The following is a 20,942-nucleotide window of genomic DNA, read 5'->3' as shown; positions in this document are numbered from 1 at the left end:
ACATCTGGAAGTGTTCTTGTTGTTATGGAAAAGAGAGTGGCAGTCAGGGTGTGCAATTTTTCAACTAAGCGAACCTCTCTACCGAAAGGAACCTGTCTCGGAATGCTTGTAGAAGCTTACCCTGAACTCCCGTGTGCGGCAAAGCAAAGTGCAGCGTCAAGCCATGCGTATAATGATGATACACCACCACTGGTGATGGGAAGAGTAACAATCCCTGACATTCCCGAACACCTTCGAGGCCTGGTTGCCGCTACAAGTGAAGCTCTCAGTGAAGAACAGCAACAGCGGTTCACTCAATTACTCCTCACGTACCAATCCATCTTTGCCAAAAGTGACTCTGACCTTGGTTACATGTCTGCTGTAACACACAAGATTGACACTGGTTCTGCTAAGCCTGTACGTCAGCCAGTGAGAAGGACACCTCTTGGATTTCAAGGTGAAGAGGAAGCACACCTTAAGGCCATGTTGGAAGCAGGTGTAATCACACCATCTTCATCTGAATGGGCCTCTCCAGTGGTCCTAGTGCGCAAAAAAGATGGAGGACTAAGGTGGTGTGTCGACTACCGTAGATTGAACAGTCTGACGATCAAGGATGCATATCCACTACCAAGGATTGAAGAATGTCTTGATGTTGTTGGTGGAGCTACCATGTTTTCGACCCTTGACCTTCAGTCTGGCTACTGGCAGATTGGAGTGGATAGCAAAGACCGTGAAAAGACTGCATTCATCACAAAATGGGGTCTTTATGAACACATCAGAATGCCATTTGGACTATGCAACGCACCAAGTACGTTCCAGAGGGCAATGGAGCTCATCCTCAGAGGCCTTCAGTGGGAAACTCTTCTCATTTATCTGGATGATGTCATCGTTATTGGCAATGGAGTGGACCACAGTTTAGATCGGCTTGAGCAGGTCTTTCAGAGGTTTCAAGACTATGGACTAAAACTAAAGCCATCCAAATGCCATCTGCTTCAAGAGTAAGTTCTCTTCCTGGGTCACATTGTGAGTGGTGGAGGTGTCCGACCAAACCCAGCTCTCATCAGAGATGTTCAACAGTGGAAACCCCCCGCAAACCTGCAAGAGTTGCAAGCTTTCCTTGGGCTATGTAATTACTATCGCAAGTTTGTTCCAAATTTCGCAGAACTGGCCAGCCCCCTTCATAACCTTCTCAAAAAGGGGACTGCGTTCCACTGGACAGACAAGCATGAAGTTGTTTTCGAAAGGCTCAAAGAAAAACTGACCACTGCACCCATTTTGGCTCAAACACATACTGTTGCGAGTCTGGCAACTGTGGATGAATGCCTCTCAGACATTCCGTCTTTTCTTCCACTTTTTCAATCACTTCATCCTCTTTCTCTGACTTCCTCCCCCTACTTGGGAACGAGCATCTAACTTCAAAGAGCTGTTAACTCTTTGTTAGAGCACACTCATGATTTTACGATTACACCGATACTCATTGCCTTCTGTAAAATCTTTCTCACTCTTATTTTTTCCTTTAACTTTCCAAATTCACTGTAGCCTTACCAAAGCCACTCAACCAATCAAGGTATCAAATCACAAACTACAAAGTCAGGAACCACCCATGCTCTTGCAAAGGTTTCTCATGCTCTCAAAAGCTTCATTCAATTATGATTTCCTAACATCAACCTTTTTTTCTTGTGTCATTTCCATCTGTGCATTTCATTCTAGTTACTAATTACAGTTACCTTAATAGAAAGACCATCAACTAAAGTATGAAACATAAAATATTTATTTCTTCAATTCCTCCTTGCAGCAGACCCTAATTCTTATCCTTTTCATTGTTTCTTTTCCTCCTCGCCGACCGGCGAACCTGACACTTTTCTTATTGAACTTCCAATCTCTACACTGACATAATTTCTTTCTCTTTTCTCTAGCTTTCTTTCTTTCTCTTTTCTTATTTCATCCCTACTTCATGTCTTTCTTCTCTTTTTTATGTTTCATTTTTATTAATTTATTCTTAATCTCCGTGCCACACCCGGGACCCGAGACCACTATCACACTTACAACTCTCCTTCGCCATCTTGAAATCAAAATCCACTCGTGCGTGTCCCAAACACACTTCTTACGCAGAACAATTTTAGCCTTCACATTCACACAGCTTCCACACAGACACGTAAATCCCAGATTTTAAACCGTGTCCCGATACGTAAATCCCAGATTTTATACCGTATCTTAACCACGAATAGTTCCAAACTATTCTAGTAGGTAAATCCCAGATTTCAGACCCTACTAACGTCCACACTGTTACACTTTTTATTTTTTTGAACTATACTACTTTACTTTTGCGCCATTAATTATGCTAGAAGGTAAATCCCAGATTTTACACCCTAATAGCGTCCAACACTCTTACGCTTACTACGTTCCGCTCCTCCTTCCTCTTATAATTTAGCGTTGCCAATGTGCAGAATTTGAAAGGGTTCTGCTTACCTTGTTTCACTGTGGGCCCAAGAGGAAAGACGGTCGGATGTGTGGCTCTTTTATACTTTATCCTTTCTCAGGTCGTCACCTGGTGTGGACGTGCGAGACCCAGTCTCATGTGGTTTTTCTCGAAGTACCAAACTTCTTTTACCTCTCATGCATCGCGTCGGCGTCACCATAAATTGTTGGAATTTATCTTTATATCAATGTTAGAATTTAATTTTAAACCAATGTAAACTCGAATTAGTAATCTGACTCCAATTCGCGACCTTAACCAACTCTCACTCATCCAATAATATGCGCGCTCGTTCTGCAATAGAAAGGTATCAGGAAGCCGGCATTTTCACGCACAAGTGGGTTTATTCCCAATACACAGACTTTCTACATGGCACCTGGGTCTCGGGTCCCTCTCAATACAACTCTACACCTCTCTTGCCACCAGCGAATGTGTTCTACCTCCGAGTTGCCCAGTAATGATTCATCCTATACAATATGCAAATGGCACAGAGACAAAGGCATCCTGGCATGATTCTATTGGCTATGTGTTTCCTGCAGTTAACTTTAGCTTGCACTTATTGGTCTTTCTTCAAGTGGTGGCTCCTCCTGCTTGTGGTTGAAGGGTCCAGTTTCTTGTCAACCCCTTCCCGCTCGAGGTGTCTGTCTGCGCCAGGCACCAACCTAAAACCTCCCAAACCTTCACATTCTTTCACTTTCTTTGTTCAGCTTCACCAGCCACACACTCAGCATTCCACAGAATAACAGTGACACAAGATGCAGGACATCGAATAAAATTAGCCAGGTTTAAACTCTTCCACTCCTTTAGTACATCAGAGGGACAGCACATGTTAGCGGAAAATGTTATGACGATGAGGAGCAATGCTGCCTACTCCGCCTTTTACATGCTGGATTGGCGAGCGCAGACCCAATCACTGTACGTTACTGCCCCTCCCACATTTATTCTGGCTCAAGCTACACGAGAAGCCGGCTAGCGGTTGGCTTTAAAGCATACCTGAAGCGGAAGAAGCTCCATCAAACTTCACGTCTAGCGTTTGGAAGTAATTTAGTTTTCAAGTATGCACCAGACGGAAAGCGTGTCGTGGACAACAACTTCAACAGTAGGTTGCGAGTGTCACACAATGCTAACTACGTTGGTGGAAGTACAACAAACATGGTCACATTTATGCCGACATCACTTCAATGTGAAAATGAGTGGAACGTTCTTAGGTTCCTGCGCGGACCTATTTCACCAATACAGCAATTCCAATACTGTGATTACTGATTTGTACAACAAGACGAGAATCAAAATAGCAGCGGCTTTGTCAGCAGCCCCCGCTGCGCCAGCTGACCGTTACGGCACTTAACGTCACTGCGGAGTGGGGCATCAAATGAAACGCTATTCAGACACGACTGCTCGAAAGTCATACGACTGATGATTTAACCAGAAAAGTCTGAAAGAAGTTGCGGAGGATGGTAATTAGTGCGCCCAAACGCAACTATACCTGTTTTATTTTATTTATTTAATTCAAAATATTTTGGAGTTGTACAATGCACTCCAATACATCTTTATTTGTATACAATGTACAGTGGTTTAAAAAAATTGTTTAAGGGATAAAGTGTTTATTTTCTGCCTATTCTGAAAATACAGTCAAGCACCCACGATGATACACTACTGCATTTGGATGAGCTTGTGTTACAATGATTCAAATTTTAAAAACAATGGATGTTTCAAATTATATGATATTAAGGAAGATAATTGTTTTTATGTATACTCAACTGCTAAATGTAAATTGCAGAACTCTTTTTTAATTTAATATATAAAATAAAGAAATGTTCTAATAAATATTTTTGTATTTTTTTTTACATACCATAAATAGCCTATATTTTTAACTCAAGAGTTTAAGTTCAAGGTCCTGTTTTTGTTTAATAAGTTAATGGTGCTGAATATATACTTCACAAGATAAGTAAAGTCTAAATTGTATTTGTTCAGGAGCTGTTTATTTGCCAAATATACTGAAATCTGTTGCTTAGAATGCACCACAGAAGATGGGTCATTTCCATCTGATGCCTATCAAGCATTGGATCTGTACCTACATTTGAGGCGTGAGATTACGTCCGCTCTCTAATTTGAGATGGCATTCAGAGCCTTATAAACTGATCAGACACAGTACATCATGGAATACTTACTGCAATTGTATTTAAATTTTCAGATGAAATTTGCATAAGCTTAGTTTGGAACTTGGATCTGATCATTTCAATGAGCACACCTACTAAACTATAACCTATACCACAATACTCACAGAGGAGTTGTATATATGACAGATATGTTGTGTAATGTGTATATCACAGAATATATGTGCCATTTTTTCAAAGAACATTTCCAATTTGTAGTACTGTATATAGTAGGAATGGCATTGTCTATGTTTTTGCTTTACCTTTACATCTGTCATGACCAGAAAATAAACAAAACTGCCAACAAAGCATAACAAACCAGTATATGAAAGGAGAAATGTATTTATTCACGCATACTGTTGTTGGGAATTTTAACATTTCATTAACCTAATAGTATAACTGCCCAAGACATTTTTTTACTTTCTGCTACATCAATAAGAAAAAAAAAATACTAATGTGATTTAAACTGTGTTTTGGCTTTATGTTCGTGTAGTTTCTAAGTCATCCAAGTCATGATAAAATACAATGTGTGAATTGGGAAAAAAAACTTTTTCTTCTTTACATTCCCAAAACATTTAAAAATGACTGGCAATTATGCTATTTGGCTAACACTATAAGGCCCGAACAAGTACAGCCACTGATGCCATTTGAAAAATGTGGCTACTATCTGCATTTAAACATATTATTTTTGTTGAACTAGTTGCTGTTGAACAAAATAATAAATTGCATTAAATTAGCAAGAACAAAAAGTGCTAAACGTGCAAACAGTTCTTGAAAAAAAGTGAACATCACCTTTCAGAAAAAAAATGTCTTTTGGACCCGAGCAAATTATCAGTCATTGTGCTGATGCATATTACAGCACAAAATCTTAATTAACATATGACATTTTTTCGGATAATAGTTAAATTAACACAAACTGTTTTTGTGGAATTTCATAACATTCTAATACAATATGCAGCCCTTATGTTTGCTACAAAATATCCATTGAAAAGCAATCACCAGACAGCACATTGTCAAACTCTTGACGAAACTGTGGGTACGAGCTGTAGGTGCAAGGCAATTCGAGAACTGATCCACATGTGTGTGCCACAGGCCTTCGACTTAAACCACACAGTCGATTAAAAGTCACCTCGATGTTGTCCTTGCACAGCACAGTTGATCCTGTGCAGAAACGTAAAAATATCTCCAGTTTTCTTTGGTCGATGCTTCTCACATACCGTAGGAGGTGGTTAAGAGATGTCTGCTCTTGTGGATTCAGGATTTCAGTTGATGGCTTTATCATCTGGGCCACTTTCTTGTTTGTTGGCTTCTTAGACTCATAAAGCTCCATTATGTTGTCTTTTGTTATAAGTGGTGCCACAGTGTAGTGAATACTGGAATGAAAACAATCAAAAATAAATTTCGGCTCTTGAAGAAGCGCTTTGTGTGCAATTGTGAGAGTGGCACTCCGTAAGTTTTCGGGAGAAGGCACGCAGTGAGAGCCCATTCGTGAGAAGATGTCTAGTAAGTCTTCTGTAACAGTTTCATCCATATTCCCTTGAAATGCTTTTTCTAGAGATGATCGCTCATTCCCTGAAAGAAATTTGGCAAATGACATCATCAAGAGTTCTTCATTCACTGCACCAAGTCCCTGGCAGCAGGCAAGAACAAAAGCTGGTGATAGTCTGATTGGTAAGATTTTGTGGTCCTGGTAACCTTTCAGCCACACTCTTCCAAGAGCTTGCCATTTCTTTGCAGAATAGTCAGGCCTTAGTCTGGGTACTCGCTCATCTTCCCCCTCACACTGTTCCAGGAAATGCTCCCAGAATGCAGAATATGCCTCTCTTGCACTGTCAGATCTGGTTCCGCACCAGCTATACCTGCATACTGTTTAACTCGTGAGGATTCCAGGGGATAGTGGAGTCTTGGTCGTCATCATCATCACCAGTAACAGGTCCAAAGTTTACTTCCGCATCCTCAAGAGATGTTTCAATGGCTAGGGCAAGAGGTGAATCCAAAACACCACCCAACCCCTGGTCAGCATCTTTATCTGACACAGGGATAAAAGGGTCCCCATCAGATTCCTGCCTGTCTGCTAAATGTCCAAGAGCATCATCATCATATGGAGGATGCAGAACTTCTGTGTCACTCATCTCAAAATATGCAGCTCTTGATTGATTCATTATTTCTTCTCTCTGTTCATGACAGGAAAAAGACAAATTGAATAAACACATAATTATTGTTTTGTATTTTTTCATGGACTATCTGACAAAGCCATCATATTTACTTTCATACTTTCATTGTCTCATCCTTAACATAGCTAAAAGCATATCAAACATGTGGCATTGAGGATACATCATGACACAGCACTACATCCTGGTCCTTTAAGGCACAGGTGTCAAACTCAAGGCCCGGGGGCCAGATCTAGCCCACGACCTGATTTTATGTGGAAAGGGGAAATCATGTGTGTCAACTTCCTGTTTCTAACACATTTATTTCACTTTTAACAACATTGAGATCTGAGATATTGTTGTTCATTTGTTAGCAATACTCCCCCTATAAAATAAATTGTTGAACAAACAATTATTTCCTGGCTTACGATTTCAAAACTCGCTAACCCATCAGTTTGTTTTGGTACGCGGTAACGTCATAACGGCCCTCTGAGGGAAACCATAGGTATGATCGGGCCCATCCACAAAAATTAGTTTGACACCGCTGCGTTTAAGGTGACATGTAAAGGGGAGTAGCAAGTGGGGGTTGTCCTCTTGCAAAACTTGAACGGAAACCTTGCATGTAAAGTTTATTCCATGGGAACACAAGAGTATTTTTTTTCTTTTATGTCACCTTTGGAGCGCCATATCTTCGAGACCTTTAAATGTAGATTTAACTTAAATGCCACTACAGTAAAGTAATGTGATCAATTGTTGTTTGAGTTTTAAAAAGCATTGTTCAAGCATTTTGGCAAGAATTTCACACCCTGCATTTTACGGTATCGACTATTTCATGGTTTACCTGTATTGAGCAACTGGGTGCTGAACCTAAATCAGAGGAGCTCTCTTGGTGAGCCGCCTGATTATCAATTGTAGTCCTCATATGCTGATGTCTCCCACGCCGTTTTCTCAAGGATCGTCTCTGCATCATCATTAGTAAAGACAGAAAGAGCAAATGAGCAAATTGTCACCCGTACCCCATGGATGAAAGCATTTTTTTCCAAATATTAGTGAAGAGAGAAGTGGACCAAATTACTGTGTAATGTGTGATTACATACTGTATCTTGACCAATTGCAACTCGACCTTTGTGCCCGTTTTAGCAGATGTCTTTGCAGGCTTCAAATAAATTTAACACATCCTCAAAAAGCACTGACGACATCAATGAATGTACAGCATAAATACAACTACAAAATACAGTACATTGAAAAGAAGTGTACAGTGAACAAGCACAAATCTGTCAGGTAGTACATATGATGAGAGCCATATCGCATTATTTATGTCTCCATTATGCGATTAACAATTTGGAATAGGCTCAGAGGTGGTAATTGTCATGTGAAAAATGAGGGCACTGGACAACATATAGCCTTGAAAAAACTGTGCTTTTATTATTATTATTTTATTTTCTATGAAATAGAGAGGATCATGATTGTGCCAGTACACACTCCCAATAGCAATAATTAAAAGGAAGATGGGTGTGTGCGGTTCGACGGTTGTGGCGTAGTGTACCATTCGAGATAGCACCGCCACTGTCACATACTAGCCCATAACACTTGACAACCTATCTCATTCCCCAAATTTCAAACTTAATAGCAATCTAAATAAATGAATGTTAGATTACAGTACCTTCTTTGGCTTGTCGTCTGTGAGCTCGCCGTCTGACGATACATCCGAGAGAAGTATTGATTTTGCCTTGGAGGTCATGTAGATGCGCAGCATTCCTAGTTTACTTTCCTCGTACAGCTGACCCACTGTGACGTCAAGGTGCACCAACTTCTGGCTATAGTCACGAACATCAAAGTGGAAGTCGTCGATCGGTCCTTTTGACGAAAGTCCATTTGGAAAAAACAAGTCTTTGCCCGTCCTCATTAGTTCGTCCATAGTCACTGATTTATCAACAGACAAGTGCCGCGTTCCACCTCCACCCCTTGCTCTTATTTGACGAAAAGAGCCGTTCTGAAAGTGGAGCCACCCGATTTCAACCCGGCGTGTAACTTTCACGGCATTTTTATTTCTAACACCGCGTGCTGTCCTCTCGTCGGCTGTAGTTTCTCGTTCTTTCTCCAACCTTTCTCTGATGTTTTGCACGAGTGCGGACTTGACAGTCTCATTTCTTCCCGAACTTTCGTTTGTCACGTTTCGCCGCCGACAAAATGCTCTGATTGCAAGTCGGTCTCCGTAACTTGTGATATATTGTCCTAACTCCTCATCTGTCATAACGCATATGACGTAGATGTCAATCTGTAAAGAAATGCAAACGCCAGATGTGTGAAGCATTTTAAGCTAGAATTCGGCTACAATAACGAAAGCAACCTGAGTAGTTAACAATTATCCTCACTTTATCTTCTTTTAGTTGGTCGATGACACTATTTGGTATAGACCTTGTTTTGAGGAAAGAGTGCAAGTCCTCTTCTGCAGCCATTGTCTCGCTGCACTGGAATCAGGATGGAAATAGACTGCAGCTTAGAAAAACTAGCTCACGCACGTAAATATGGCAGCGCTCGTTGGTAAAGACGTTTCTCAACTTTCTCGTCCTAACGGGAAACTTTCTCATCAGGACGAGAAAGTTATCTCGTCAGGACGAGAAAGTTATCTCGTCAGGACGAGCAAGTTTCTGGTTTGGACGAGAAACTTTCTGGTTTGAATGAGAAAGTTTCTCGTCAGGACGAGAAACAATTTTTTTTTTTTTTTTTTTTTTTCCCATGTCACTTTAGGGGCTCCGTAAGAGAGAGAGAGAGAGAGAGAGGATTTTTTTGTACAATGTATGTAGATGTAGCCAATCTCTGTGGCGGCTTTCGCTTTTCAAGTAAGTTGTCTGAAATATGACTGCTGTCCTGACAACTGGCTTTTTAATTCCTCCACCTTTCTCTTTCTCAGCTCGCTTTTCGGCGGAAAGTCGGTATCATATTTTCCATGAACAGTCCGAAAATCCCGCTCCACATTTCCCTTGGTATTGCGATGGTAGACTGGCAGATGAGGCAAATGCACTTTGAAAAAGACATCGTCAAAAACAACTCCTCCTCCCATTCCGTATGAAAGTGAAACGCCATATTAAAGTGATACGTTATTTGTCTTCTTACTTGGTCCAGCACCCCCACTCATGTTGATATCCCCCCCCCCCTTGAGTTCAAGAGAATAAAACAAGGGCTTAAAATTCGAGGTAACCAACTCGCTAGCTTGTTAGTTGTGCTGCACTTAGCACCGTTGTTTGCGCATGCATGGTGACCTATGTGTCACAAAAAAAAAAAATCAGGTGTCATCTGACTGGGTGCCCTGTATCAATCACATGACGGATAATGATAGGCTGATGTCTATTTTTTAATGTCATGCGATCTACCCATACTTCCTTTGCGATAATGAGCATCCCTGGTCTAGAGGAAGACCAAACACTTGAAGACGCTTCACAATGGATACATTTTTCATGCACTCACACATTCACACAGAGCTGGTGCTAAACTACATTTTGTCACCACAGCTGCCCTTGGGCAGGCTAATGGAAGCGTGGCAGCTAGTATGCACCTCCAACCACCACCAAACATTCACGCCCAGCCGTGTACCAGTGTGATTGACATTGGAGGAGGATTGGGTGAAGTGTCTTTGGCAGAGGACAAAACGCATAACTCAGACGCAGCAGGATTTGTTCAGCTCATCTTTTGGTTACTGGACAACCCGCTCCACCTCCTGCGCTACGGCCGATGATTATGATGATGATGATGATAAAGGGCCTAATACATTTACCTGCATCAAAGTTCATGTCTGCTGTGGCAGGAGTCCGTCTCCGAGTATCCGTGCGGATGGGAGCACACGCCGAGCCCCATCAGCAGTGTCGTGCATCTCCCGGCCACGCCCATCTTTACTGCTACGACCCAGCTCACCGCTGTCGCCACTGCAACAGAGGCTGAGCACACAGTGGCCTTTGTGGGCGACCGTGACGGACGACTGCACAAGGTGACACAATTGGGCTAGCATTAGCAGTAGCAAGCTTGTTTGTTTAAAACACAATTGTACTTATGGATTAGCAGGGGTGCATAAACTTGTGCTCAAGGGCCTTTTTGACTTTTAAATTGAACTGGTGAGCCTGGTCATGTGTAGTTATAACTTATCTTCTAACTTAACCATGACTTAATTATTGTAAACTAGCCAATTACGACACGTCTTGATGGATTTTATTTTAGGGGTTTTTATTATTATTTACAGAAAATCTCGCAAATTTTAGGACAACATTCAAATTAATGCAAAAAGCATTACATGACTCTTAATGACGTAAATGCTAGGTGGGCCATATTAAAAAAAAGATGCAGACAGCAGTTCAACCTCAGGCCTCATTTATAATGATCTGTGATATCATTGTAATGCCAAGGTGCTGGTTCGGTCTAATGGCTCCGGCAAAGTGTATGGCAGCGTGCTGGTGGACAGTGGCAATGCGATCAAAGCTGACCTCCTCCTGGACACCAACCAGCAGAACCTTTTCATTCTGACCAATAGCCGGGTGGGTGTGAAAGTTTTCCAAGGATGGCATGTTACTCTCTCCTGTCTTCCTCCCAAACTAACGGACTTGTCTCTCAGGTGTCCAAAGTTGCCATGTCATCATGTGACCGCAACACCGACTGCCAGTCTTGTCTGGCCACTAGGGACCTCTACTGTGGCTGGTGTGTCCTGGAAGGAAGGTAGTATGTTGTTTGTTTGTGTTGCAGTAGGTAGAGATCCCTGAACAAGCTCATGCAATTTCTGGTGAAAGTCCATGTGAAGTTTGAGACACTGAATGAAATTGTGAAGTGATATTTTTTGCAATTATAGTCAAGTCAAGTCAAGTCAATTTTATTTGTATAGCCCTTTATTACAGATAGTCTCAAAGGGCTTTACATACACACAATTGACATCCACTGATCTTAACCGCCACGAGGGCAAGGAAAAACTCAAAACCCCATGAGGGGAAAGGTGAGAAACCTTGAGAAGGGACCACAGATGGGGGAATCCCCCTTCTAGGATGACCAGGCTGCAATGGATGCCAAGTGGGCAACATTTGACGCATAAAATGATGCTATACAATGCTAGCTGAGATAATGTGTGAGTCAATCAAATGAAGTGCTGCAGGAAGATGACTTCAGTGGAGCGGGTCCTCGTCCAGGGCCGTAATCTCCATGGCAGCACCACAGAGGATGAGCCTTCGATCTTGTACCGGTCAGTTTGTGTAAAATCAGAACAGCCACTTCCAAGTGAATCACCATCACCTAATTCCCAAGTCGGGAAACTGGGAACAGAAAAAAAAGAACGGAAGTAGTAAACAGGCCAACAAGTAGTTCAACGAAGTGCTGAAATATAAGTAAATCAGATGAGGCGCTGCATGAACAGAAAAAAAAAAGAACAGAAGCAGTAAACAGGCCAACAAGTAGTTCAACGAAGTGCTGAAATATATGTAAATCAGATGAGGCGCTGCATGGAAAAGAAAGGAGAAAAGAAGTGGCAGTAAACAGGCCAACAAATAGTTCAACTAAATGCACAAGAGTATAAATGCGTCTTTAATAGTGTTTTGAACATTTCTACTGAGGTGGCACCTCCAATATCTGTAGGTAGTGCATTCCAAAGCATTGGTGCCCGAATAGAAGAACGCTCTAGAACCTGCGAACTTCTTTTTGGCTCACGGGATCACTAAAAGACCAGCATTTTGTGAGCGAAGGTTTCGGGACGGAACATATGGTACTGTGAGGTCAACGCGATAGGAAGGTGCTAAGCCATGCAATATTTTATAGGTAAGTAGCAAAACTTTAAAATCACATCTCAAGTGGACCGGAAGCCAATGCAACTTGGCTAGTATCGGGGTAATATGATCAAACTTTATCGTCCTAGTCAGGAGTCTAGCTGCTACATTTTGAACTAACTGCAGACTTTTAATAGTAGACATGGGGAGACCCAAGAGCAAAACGTTACAATAATCAAGGTGAGACGTAACAAATGCATTGATTAAGATTTCTGCGTCACGAGTTGATAGAATTGGATGAATTTTAGCAATATTACGCAGATGAAAAAATGCAGTTCTCGTAATATTTTTAATGTTTATTTGAAACGACAGTTGCGTCAAATATAACACTGAGATTTTTTGTTGAACCCCTTTGGGCAATATTACATTTATCGATACTCAGAGTGGTGTCTTTGAAAAGGTGCCGATGACGTGCTGGTCCAATGATCAGCATCTCGGTTTTATCTGAGTTAAGACGCAAAAATTTGAAAGCCATCCATTGTTTAAGTTCGGCAAGGCATACCTCTAATTTATATATATATTGAATGAAAGAGGACAAACAATGACCTGGAATGAGGGCGGCATGGTGGCCCGACTGGTTATCACGGTGGCCTCACAGTGAAAGACAGCAGCGGTCATGGGTTTGATCCCAGCTCTGGCCTTCCTGTGTGGAGTTTGCATGTTCTCCCCCTGCTTGTGTGGGTTTCCTCTGGGTACTCCAGTTTCCTCCCACATTCCAAAAACATGCATGGCAGGTCGATTGAACACTCTATATTTCCCCTAGGTATGAGTGTGAGTGCGGATGGTTGTTCGTCTCTGTGTGCCCTGCAATTGGCTGGCGACCCGTTCAGGATGTACCCCAACCGCTATGTGCGAGACAGCTGTGTGATCGTCATCAAGGAATCCTGGCTGCACGCCAACGTCCCAGACGCTAGCATCCAGCTAGCTGGTTCGCTCGCTACATCGCGCGGATCGGACGAGGGACACCGGTAAGAGCAGGGGCGGGGGGCTCTGTGTTTACGTGCATGAGAACTGGTGCAGCGACAGCATGATCGTTGAGAAGCACTCTTCCCCCGACATCGAGTACATGTCCGTTAAGTGCCGGCCTTATTTTCTCCCGAGGGAGCTAATGGTAGTGCTCGTCACAGCTGTTTACATCCCTCCTGATACTAACACCAGCACGGCGCTCTCGCTACTCGCGTGCGTCATCAATAAACAATAGGGGGCCCACCCTGATGGCGTTCACATAGTAGCGGGGGACTTTAACAAGGCCAATTTAAAGACTACTCCCAGAGTTCCACCAGCATGTCAAGTGCCCAACGAGGGGAGACAACACTTTTGACCATGTGTACTCGAAAATCAAGCACGGATACAGAGCCCTCCCACTCGCCCCCCTCGGCCAGTCAGACCTCCTGTCCTTGCAGCTCGCACCTGCGTACACCCCTCTCAGACGCAGATTCAGGCCCACCACAAAGACTGTGAAAACCAACAATTACAGGACTGCTTTCAAGACACCAACTGGGACCTCTTTGATCATCAGGACCTTGATGTTTCCACGCAATGTGTATTGGACTACATCAAGTTCTGCATGGAAACTGTGTCCCTGAACAGGACCATACGGACCTTCCCAAATGCGAAGCCCTGGATGTCCAGCCAGGTTCGCTCTCTCCTCAAGGCCCGTGACGCTGCCTTCAGGTCAGGCGACAATCCCCTGTACAGGGTGGCTCGTGCTGACCTGAGCAAAGGCATTAAGCTAGCCAAGGCGGACTACAAGAGGAGGCTGGAGTCCCACCTTGCCAGCAACAGACCACGGGAGGTGTGGCAGGGTCTACGGAGCATCACGAACTACCGAGGCAACAGCATGACATCTGTAGACCCGAGCGCATCGCTGGCAGAGGAGCTTAACTGCTTCTTCGCTCGCTTTGACTCAACCCAAACGTTACACCCCCGCACTTCATGCCTCAACCCCCCCCCACTCACCGTAGAGGAACACGATGTGAGGCGCGCGCTCCTGGCTATTAACCCCAGGAAAGCTACTGGACCCGATGGAATACCAGGCAAGGTCCTCAGAGCATGTGCCCACCAACTGTCGCATGTTTTCTGCAGGATCTTCAACCGCTCCCTGGCTCAAGCAGTCATCCCCTCCTGCTTGAAAACTTCCACCGTTATTCCTGTCCCCAAAAAGTCACCCGCAGTCCTCCTGAATGACTACCGTCCTGTTGCTCTCACGCCAGTCATCATGAAGTGCTTCGAGAGACTGTTTCTCCTGCACATCAGGGACTGCCTTCCTCCCACTATGGACCTTTACTAGTTTGCATACCGGGCTAACAGATCCACTGAGGACGCCATCGACACTGCTCTGCATGTTGTGCTGGGCCACCTGGAACAACAGCAGAGCTATGCCATGATGCTCTTTGTGGAGTACAGCTCGGCATTCAACACAATCATCTCGGACATCCTCGTCGCCAAACTGGACATTCTTGGCCTCCCTGCCCTCACACGCATCTGGAATAAGGACTTTCTGATCAACAGACCCCAGACTGTGTCGCTCGACTCCTACACGTCCTCCAACCGTACGCTGAGCACCGGTTCTCCTCAAGGATGCGTGCTGAGCCCTCTCCTATACGCCCTCTACACCAACGACTGCAGCCCGGCCCATGGTAACAACACCATCGTCAAGTTTGCTGACAATACGACAGTGGTCGGTCTGATCTCGGGAGGTGACGAGACAGCCTACAGAGAGGAGGTCCAGAGACTGACGGCTTGGTGCGAGGACAACAGACTGCAACTCAACATTGCAAAAACAAAGGAGATCGTCATCGACTTCCGGGGGAACAGGACGGTGCCCCCCCCCTCCCTCTGCATCGAAGGCGTGTGTGTAGAGACGGTCCACACATTCAAGTTCCTGGGAGTACAGATCTCCGATGACCTTTCTTGGACACACAACACCACAGCAGTGGTAAAGAAGGTCCACCAGCGTCTGCACTTCCTGACAGTCCTCAGGAAATTCAACCTGGACAGGAAGCTGCTGCTGGCCTTCTACCACTCGTCCATCGAGAGTCTGCTGACGTACTGTGTCTCCACCTGGTACAGCGGCTGCACTGAGGCGGACAGAGTGAGACTCCAGAGGATGGTCAAAACAGCTCAAAGGATTATTGGCTGCCCTCTCCCCTCACTGTCGGACATCTACACCACCCGGTGCCTCAGCAGGGCTCTCAATATCGTCAAAGACAATACCCACCCAAACTCACAGCTGTTCGACCTGATTCCCTCTGGCCGGCGCCCCAGGTGCATCAAATCATGGACTAATAGACTGAGAAACAGTTTCTTTCCAAGAGCCATCTCCATTCGAAACTCTCACACGCACACACGACCACCCTTACCTTGCAGAACAGCGACATGAAGTGTTTTTATATATCCTATTTTGTATTATTTTCCATCTCACTGTTTATTCTCTTATTTATGTTATTTATATATTTAATTGAATTATTGTTGTATTGCACTGGAGAGGGGAGCTCTCTAATCTTGTTGCACAGTTGAGTACATTGGCAATAAAGGGATTTCTGATTTCTGATGTTTGGATGCTTTGAATCACTGAAAAATATTGAAAGTAGAGGATAAAACAAAAAGGTATTTTCTGGCTTTTATATTGGAATGTCAAATAATATGTAGTGGTGTTAAGAATAAGCTGAACAGTTAAAAGTTGGCTTGAATCGGTTGGATTCTCGTTTGGTGGCGACCCCAATTGGGCGGCCATCTTGGCCAAAGTATTAGGCACATCCCAGATTCTCCTTCCGAACAACAACTACAATATACTACTACTACTAGTGCCACTAATAGTGCTTTGACTAGTATTACAACTAGTACAACTACTACTCCTGCTCCTAGTAGTAGAATTTGTACAATTACTGCTACTACTAGTACTAATACCAGAACTACTATTAGTAGAATTTTTATTACTACTTGTATCAATTATGGTAAGGTTTTTATTTTTAATTAATTAACACCGGCTGAATTTTGATGCCTGCAGTACTCTCAGCCGCACTCCATTGTTTTATTTTTTATTCAATTTAAAAGGCTTAAAAACAAATGAATAACTCGTGAAAATAAGTCATTAGTTGGAAGGCTGCTGCATTTAAGGAGTTAGGTTTTTTTTCAATCTTAGACGTTCATAACCCTTATTTAAGCGCACACGCGTGCACCATGCAGTTTTATGAGATGAACACTCATTCTTTAAAACCACATAAGAATTGGGAGGAATATGTCATAAGAAACCTAACTATGGTGGAAATGGTAACAAAGAACGGAAATATAATCATGAAAAAAAGAAAACAATACAATACATTACAATTTGATTTATATATCGCATTTTACAACAGCTGGAGTAATAACAAAGCGCTTTCAATATGCCGTCATATAAATTAGCAAGTAATTCGAACACAAATTAAAACACATAAACACATTTCCAATAGATACCAGAACAACAGCAGAACAGTGACAGTCTTATGTTGAGTCGAAAGGTAAAGGATAAAACGGGTTTTAAAAATGGACAGATAGGGGACTTGTCTAACATTCAATGGAGGCTCATTCCATAGGGAAGGACCGGCAACAGAAAAGGCATGATCCCCCTGAGGCTGCGCTAAGTCCTGCACCTCCAGCATTATGTGGTATATATGTATGTGTGTATGTATGTATGCAGGTATGTATAAAGATAAAGATAAAGATAAAGATGTCCTTTATTAGTCCCACAATGGGGAAATTTGAAGTGTTACAGCAGCAAAGATATAGATCACACAGAGTCGGCGGCGTAATGTAGCCGTTAATGTGTAACATTAGCAGCAGACATTCATAAAAAGCATGCAAATATACACAGTATAAACGTATCTAAGTGTAAGGAAACACTCCTAATGCCTGTCCATTATACAGAGGGGGAAACACTGTAATGATAAAAACTACTGAATGATTGAAAATACTGCAATGATAAAGATATTACACTGATAAAAGTACTGTAATGGTGAGAGTACTGAAATGGCAGGAAAGTACTGCAATGATAGAAAATACTGCAATGATTAAGGTACTGTAATGGTAAAAGTACTGCAATGATAAAATATACTGCAATGATAAAAGTACTATAATGGTAGAAGTACTGCAACGATGGAAAAATACTGCAATGATGAAGTATTGTAATAGTAAAAGTACCGCAATGATAGGAAATACCGTAATTATAAAAGTACTGCAATGATAAAAGTACTGTAATAGTGAACATCCTGCAGTGGTAGAAATACTACAGTGATAGAAGTATTGTAATAAGAATACTGTAATGGTAAACAAAATACATCATTGGTCGATGTTTAATTACACCCTTGGCTGAAAGTAAAGTAGTAGTGTATATTGCATTCTAGGACTGCACAATTGCACTAATGCCCTCCTGTTTGTAGGCCTGACCCAATGTTCTTGTTAAAAAGTCTGACAGCAGTCGGCAGGAAGGAGCGGCGAAATCTCTCTTTGGTACAGCGAGGGTGTAAAAGTCTGTCACTGAAGGAGCTGTAAAGTGTTCTCAGAGTGTCATTGAATGGGTGGGCTGGTTTGTCCAGCATTGATGACAGTTTTGCTGTCATCCTCCTGCCCCCCACTGAGTCCACAGAGTCCAGGGAGCAGCCCAGGACAGAGCTGGCCCTCCTCACCAGTTTGTCCAGTCTCTTTTTGTCTCGGCCCGAGATGCCTCCTGCCCAGGAGACCACTCCATAGAAGATGACTGATGAAACCACCGAGTCATAGAAGTTCCTGAGGAGTGTTCCCCGAACGCCAAAGGACCTCAGCCGCCTGAGTAGGAAGAGTCTGCTCTGACCCTTCCTATAGAGAGCATCTGTGTTGTCGCTCCAGTCCAGTTTATTGTTCAGATGAACACCCAGGTACTTGTAAGTTGAGACCCTCTCAACGTCTGTTCCCTGGATATTCACTGGTGCAGGTGGAGAGTGCCGACGCTTGCGGAAATCCACCACCAGCTCTTTGGATTTCCCAGCGTTGATTTGGAGGCGGTTCTGCTGACACCAGTCCACGAACCCCTGCGTAACCCCTCTGTACTCCCGATCGTCATCGTCAGTGATGAGGCCGACAATCGCAGAGTCATCAGAGAACTTCTGCAGGTGACAGGTTGTGGAATTGTATTTGTAGTCCAAGGTGTAGAGGGTGAACAGGAATGGAGCCAGCACAGTTCCCTGCGGCGCTCCCGTGCTGCAGAGGAGCACGTCAGACACACAGTCCTGTGTTCTCACGTACTGTGGCCGGTTTGTGAGGTAGTTGTGAATCCATGTGATGAGGTGGTGGGCCACTCCCGCCTGCTCCAGCTTGTCTCCCAATAAGGCGGGCTGGATGGTGTTGAAAGCACTTGAGAAATCAAAGAACATGATCCTCACCGTGCCCCCCGCCTTCTCCAGGTGGAAGAGTGAAGTGTGGAGCAGGTAGATGATGGCATCATCCACACTGATGCCAGGCTGGTATGCAAACTGGAGTGGGTCCATTGAGGAGCTGACCAGGGGGCGCAGATGGACGAGGACCAGTCTCTCCAGGGTCTTCATCAGATGAGACGTCAGCGCCACTGGTCTGAAGTTGTTGAGCTCCTTCGGATGGGGTGTCTTTGGAACCGGAACCAGGCAGGATGTTTTCCACAGCTGGGGGACTCTGCCCAGCTTCAAGCTCAGGTTGAACATGTGCTGGACGATTCCACACAGCTGGTCTGCGCAAGATTTGAGGATCTGGGAGCTGATCCCATCTGGGCCTGCCGCCTTCCTCGCCTTCATCTTCCTCAGCTGGTTCTTCACCTGAGATGTTGTGAGGAACAAGGCTGAGCAGGAGGAAGTGGTGGTTGTCTGATGAGGCTGGGAACTGGAGCCTGTGGAGAGAGAGAGGGGCGAGAGAGGGGGAGAGAGGGTCTTGTTCGCAATGGCAGGAGGGGTGGGTGGGGGCTGCATCAGGGAAGCCTGAGCGGGGTCAGACATTTGATCAAACCTATTGAAAAATAGGTTCAACTCATTTGCCCACTGAAGCCACCCCCCTTCTGGGTCTTACCTGCTTGTCCGTAGCCTGAGATGGTCTTCAGGCCCCTCCAGACATCCCTGGCATTGTTCCGCTGCAGTTGTTCTTCCATCCGCATCCTGTAGGACTTTTTCCCCTCTCGGATCCTCCTTCTCAGCTGACGCTGCACTCTCTTCAGCTCGTCCTTGTCGCCTGAAACAAAAGCCCTCTTTTTCTCCTTCAGGAGAGCTTTAATGTCCGGTGTGATCCAGGGTTTGTTGTTGGAGAAACATACATATGTATGTATGTTCATTTACAAACATACAAAAATTAGGTCTCTGATAAGTATATTTACATTTGTGTATTTGCCATTTAGCCGACAATATAGAAAGATAAATAATGTAAAATGTTTTTTTATTCCCAGATGGGTAATTGTTGAAGCCAAACACTTTTTTTCAAAACAAAGGGAAACACTTGTCTTACGCTGCCCCTCTTGTGACACAACAGGATCGCAGCGTTTGCATTTCTCCGACTGAAGTTGCAACAATGTCTTGGTTGACTCGGGCTGCAAGATTTTGTAAATATGAGGAATTTTTATTAAGTTGAATATTTCATAATCATACTTGTCCATCTTTTCCCTCCGTATGCCACAGCGGTTCCCAAAGACACGGACGGAGTGAGTTAAAAAATGGAATTTGCAATTTGCTGTGATTCTAATTCCTGCGTTAGTATTATTTTTGTTATTGTTTCTAAAAAGGTTGCAGGTCTAATGGTCGAACGAGAATAGCAGAACAGCACGTTCACCATTACCTGATATGATGATACAACAATGGCAACTTTTAATGAATAGAACAAGCGCTTCTTACACAAAAGAGTGTAGAATGAATGAATGTAGAATTTCCCAATATTAAAAATCTACCAATTGGTCACTTGTCACTTTATCAAGGCAAAAAAAAATAATTATGTATCATAATAATCACTCCCCTAGAGTTAGAAGAGTAAGGCGAAGAAATAACCTGCCCTGACAGTCTTCACTTGACCTTGATTGTCTCATGCAGTATATGAGTTTCCTGCAAAATGTCCATGTCTTGGTGTCAAGTCAAGTCAAGTCAATTTTATTTGTATAGCCCTTAATCACAGACAGTCTCAAAGGGCTTTACATAGCCACAATCGACATCCCCGATCTTAACCCCCAGGAGGGCAAGGAAAAACTCACAAAACCTCATTAGGGGAAAAGTGAGAAACCTTGAGAAGGGACCACAGATGGGGGAATCCCCCTTCCAGGATGACCAGGCTGCAATGGATGCCAACTGGGCAACATTTGACACATACAATGATGCTATGCAATAATAGATGAGATAATATAAGAGTCAATTGAATGAAGTGCTGCAGGAAG

General features: G+C 43.6%; 2 protein-coding genes across 3 annotated transcripts in view; one reads left to right on the top strand and one right to left on the bottom strand.

Annotated features, from left to right (window-relative positions):
• Nucleotides 1-20,942, top strand: part of plxnb3 (plexin B3) — a 250,767-nt gene that overhangs the window by 62,468 nt on the left and 167,357 nt on the right. For both annotated transcript variants that reach the window (XM_088289559.1, XM_088289558.1), the window contains 3 exons: nucleotides 10,564-10,743; nucleotides 11,156-11,284; nucleotides 11,362-11,462. In XM_088289559.1, coding sequence (XP_088145685.1) covers nucleotides 10,564-10,743; nucleotides 11,156-11,284; nucleotides 11,362-11,462 — 410 coding nt within the window. The remainder of the gene's footprint in view (nucleotides 1-10,563; nucleotides 10,744-11,155; nucleotides 11,285-11,361; nucleotides 11,463-20,942) is intronic.
• On the bottom strand, nucleotides 6,445-9,012 carry LOC148340960 (uncharacterized). The gene is made up of 2 exons (XM_088292051.1): nucleotides 8,422-9,012; nucleotides 6,445-6,782 (listed from the first exon to the last, which is right to left on the bottom strand). Exons 1-2 carry the CDS (start codon nucleotides 9,010-9,012, stop codon nucleotides 6,462-6,464), a joined length of 912 nt encoding a protein of 303 aa, XP_088148177.1. The 3' UTR covers nucleotides 6,445-6,461.

Source organism: Idiotropiscis lumnitzeri, chromosome 3 (genome assembly GCF_059441095.1).
Source record: "Idiotropiscis lumnitzeri isolate Australia: NSW breed Sydney's pygmy pipehorse chromosome 3, RoL_Ilum_1.0, whole genome shotgun sequence".
Lineage (NCBI taxonomy): Eukaryota > Metazoa > Chordata > Actinopteri > Syngnathiformes > Syngnathidae > Idiotropiscis > Idiotropiscis lumnitzeri.
The sequence above is the reverse complement of the archived record's forward strand: the minus strand, read 5'-3'. Positions and strand labels throughout refer to the sequence as shown.

What these genes read in the sequence shown, in the direction of transcription:
- LOC148340960 (XM_088292051.1), bottom strand. Translation starts at nt 9,012, where the DNA reads ATGACAGATGAGGAGTTAGGACAATATATCACAAGTTACGGAGACCGA. An exon ending in CAGACGACAAGCCAAAGAAG is followed by an intron (nt 6,783 to 8,421) that starts GTACTGTAATCT and finishes TGTCATGAACAG; the next exon opens with AGAGAAGAAATAATGAATCA.